The 3,728-nt window shown below is 56.6% G+C and overlaps 1 protein-coding gene across 1 annotated transcript; it reads left to right on the top strand.

The window, feature by feature from the left end:
- The first annotated feature begins 1,075 nt into the window (after positions 1 to 1,075).
- On the top strand, positions 1,076 to 3,138 carry LOC109759533 (QWRF motif-containing protein 7). The gene is made up of 5 exons (XM_020318354.4): positions 1,076 to 1,909; positions 1,993 to 2,229; positions 2,335 to 2,424; positions 2,536 to 2,643; positions 2,875 to 3,138. The coding sequence occupies exons 1-5, from the start codon at positions 1,328 to 1,330 to the stop codon at positions 2,986 to 2,988; spliced, it is 1,131 nt and encodes a 376-aa protein (XP_020173943.1). The 5' UTR covers positions 1,076 to 1,327; the 3' UTR covers positions 2,989 to 3,138.
- The last annotated feature ends 590 nt before the right edge of the window (positions 3,139 to 3,728 follow it).

Raw genomic sequence — 3,728 nt, 5'->3', positions numbered from 1 at the left:
GCACCACCATCGAGGTCATTCATGTGTTGTCGCCACCACTTTTCCACGATCCCAGTAGCTACAGGCGATATGCCCGCTGCCACCGCACAACAATCCCTCTGCATCAAGACATCGTCCACAGTTTGCATTTCGCCGCCGAAGTCAGCCATCACATCTGCAGAGATGAAACTCTCATAAAATCTTTTGATGGAGGCCATAATCCATGGCGAGGCCGCCGCTGTCCCAGATCCAATCTCCCATGACATAGTCCTAGGTGGACACCAACAGCCAGCACCATGGGTTGTAGCTAGCCGGCAACCTGGGCGGCCGCCGATCATGTGCATGCATGTCCACGCATGTGTATGCATATGCCTCCATGCACCAGCCCTGTGTGCTTCCCCTGATCATACTCCAAGCCATAGAGATCATCCAGATCGGAGCCTGAATCACCAGTTAGCTGCCAGATCTGAAAAGATCGGGAAACTAACAACATGGGACGACGACGGCCAGATCGGGAGACACCATGCCATGGACAGATCAAGAAGCGAGCGGCATGGGACAACGACAGCCAGATCGGAAGGCAATCACCTGGGGAAAGAATAGAAAAAAACGGGCTGGGACACCCCGCCGCCGCCGTCCGCCGGCGGCCGGCCTCCTCTCCAGCGGCGGCAAGGTAAACGGGGCTGCGTGGAAGGGCCTCCGAAGGTAGCTGCGGCGGCGCCTGCAGAGTCGCTGGAAGCGACCCGGGAGGCTAGCGGGTACGAAAAGAAATTGCAGCTTGCGCACGGCCAAATTGAAAAGGATTCTAGGTCACCATGGCGTACCGGCACTCAACAGATGGCGTACACCTGCCCGCCCTCTCCCTTTCTCCCACCAAACCCCACCACTTCCAGAACACATGCATCTGGAAAAACATGCTGAAAGAACTTTCCATGGTGATGGTGTGCACACAATCAAAAGTCACAAGTGAAATGATCTGATGGTGTGATGAGTACGAGTAACTATTAGACGTACGACCAGGAAAGATTTGAGGAGATGGTCGACAGGTCGAGAATATATGGCATCTGGTTGCTCCGTCGTGCCTCATGAGAGGGACGCGTCCTCGCGTGCATGGAATGGAAGAACCACCTGTTCTCCACCTATATCTAGTGGCGTTTTGGAGCCGGCTAGTGTCCTTGTGATGCATCTTTCATTCTTCTCCCCCCTAGTCTTTAGGATGCTGCGAACACCGCGCTTGCTCTGATCCATTCGGAGAAGCTTAATTTTATTTATTTATTTATATAATTTATTAACTTATTTGTGTATTCGTAATTTTATATATTTATTAATTTATCGGCCTCCGTCGTCTATGGAGTCCGCCGGCGGTAGCATCCCTAGGCCGCAGACGGCGTCCGCGCGCCGGCTGGGGCGCAGCTCCAGCTCTGCTTCCCGCGCCGGCGCTGGGGCGTTCGCCTACGACGGGATGCGCGCCGCGCCGCTCTTCTCCTCGGCCAACTTCGCACGCTCCCTCCGCAAGGCGGCCTCGTTCGGCCACAAGAAGAAGCCAAGCCCCGGCGACGCCGATGCAGCCGCGCAGCCGCCCCGCCGGGCACTGAGCAGCAAGGACCAGAACACTGTCCACGGCGCGGACGCCGGGGCGGTGACGCTATCCCCCCGCCGGTCGCCGCCACAGCCCGGCGTCGGTGCGAGGCAAGGCCCCTGGGAGCCGACGAGGCGGAGGCGGAGCACCGGGGGGGCGTCGCCGGACGAAACCCCGGCGGATAAAGTATCGGCTGGCGCGCTGAGGGACATGATGGCGCGGAAGAGGGAGGGGTCCGAGAAGGAGGAGACGGTGCACCGGGCGCGCGTGCTCGCCACGCGGCTGCTGCAGTGGCGGTTCGCCAACGCTCGGATGGAGAAGGCCGTCGCCCGCGCGACCTCCGCAGCCGAGGTGAGCCATGCACGCATCGTGTCCTTCAGCGGCCGAGTATATTGGTGAGGTGATGGATGGTCATGGCACCTGCATGCATGCAGAACAAGCTGTTCTACACGTGGCTCCGCGTGGCGGAGCTGCGCAACATCCATGCGGCGAAGCGGATCGTGGCGCAGCGGCGGCGGCAGAAACTGAAGCTGGAAAGGCTGCTGCGGCCGCAGCTCCCCCTCCTCGCACCATGGGAGTCGCTCGACAAGCCCCACTCCGACGCCGTCACCGACCTCGCCGGCGCCCTCTCCGCCGCCTGCACACCTCTCCCCGTAACCGCCGGCGCCCAAGTATGCAGACGCACTCCCCCATAACACAGCGCGCGCGCACACACACACTTGTTTACCTCTCACTCCCCTCCATCTGACAGCTAGGGCGCAACACTTTGCATGCAGGTCGACATGGAGTCGCTCCACGAGATCATGTTCGCCTGCGTGGGCACGGTGACCGAGATCGAAGCCAACGCCGACACGTTCTACGCCACGGTACGCACGCAACAATCACGGCAAATATAAAGTTTCCCCGGTTCCTGCACGTTCTCTTCACGTACGTACTCGACTCCGGTGTGACTGCATGTCGCCGGCGCCTTTCTGCAGGCCGGAGCGACGAGCGGCGCGCTAGGCGAGCTTGCAAGCACGATACGGCAGGAGGTGGAAGGGCTCGAGGAAGCCATGCGGCTGTCCAGGATCGTCACTCGCTTGCAGGTGGGTGTTGGTGGCACGTCGTTTTTTCTGCCCCCAGTGATGTTTCACCGGAACAGACCTACTCTGAATCTTGTACCGTACTGAACTTCTTTCACTTTTTGGACCGATTCGATCGATCTTTCTCACGCAATACTCCTTTGCTTTTCTAAGTGCCATTCGTACGTCGACTAGTTGCACTATATCTACATTTCTGCTTAACTATTCAATTCTTGTGTGAGTCCGGTGCTGCAGATGCAGGAGGCGAGCCTTCGAACGAACTTAGTTCAGGCGAAGCATAAGCGTGATCACGACATGGGAGTCGCCTTCGTCGCCCCGGCGACTGCAGCTTCCGGATGGTGCTATTGAGTTTTGATCAGTCTCACACGCTAGCTATGGCTAATTTAAGATAAGATGCCAGGCTTGTGTCATCGTGACAGACCGACGGGAGATGTCACCTCTCTAGACCTGATTCATGTATGTTTGTCCATTTTAATAAATAAATTACGTTTGTAGTAATTTGAGTTACTCGGGGCCCGGGGTATGTGTGTTGAACGACCGTGTGCTGTAAATAGTGGGTTTCCTGGGTAGGCAGGCATAAACTTACATTCAGATACTGTAATTTGAACCATTTGGAGACCACCGACAAGACTCTGTCATGGCCTGGGGCATGGAAAACATCCAATACTATCCCTCAAACGTCCGCGAACGCTTCCGAACATCCAAATTCCGGCAAAGCCGTAGCAAACTTGGGGGGCTTTCCCGACATCTGCCCAGCCAACCAAAAGCCACCATGTGGGACATCAGAACACCCCCGTCCCTCCTCAACCTCGACATGCACATGCGTAGATGGATGAAACCGGATAAATATGGGATAGCATTGGATGACTCCACCCCCTATCCTGTCCGTGCACACGTCCCGGACATGCCCGCAGACATTTGCGATGTCCTTTTGGGGGTTTGTGTTGGATGCCCTTAGCTCGTTAATGGCAATGGCCTGCCGCGTGAAATTCACCTGCTTCCTATTCAATGCAAGCATAACTAGCTTTGCATATGTTCAAACTTCAATTTAGATAGCTCCAAGCACCGCAGCTAAATTAAATCACCTC

This window comes from Aegilops tauschii, chromosome 1 (genome assembly GCF_002575655.3).
Source record: "Aegilops tauschii subsp. strangulata cultivar AL8/78 chromosome 1, Aet v6.0, whole genome shotgun sequence".
NCBI classification, from domain to species: domain Eukaryota; kingdom Viridiplantae; phylum Streptophyta; class Magnoliopsida; order Poales; family Poaceae; genus Aegilops; species Aegilops tauschii.
The sequence above is the reverse complement of the archived record's forward strand: the minus strand, read 5'-3'. Positions and strand labels throughout refer to the sequence as shown.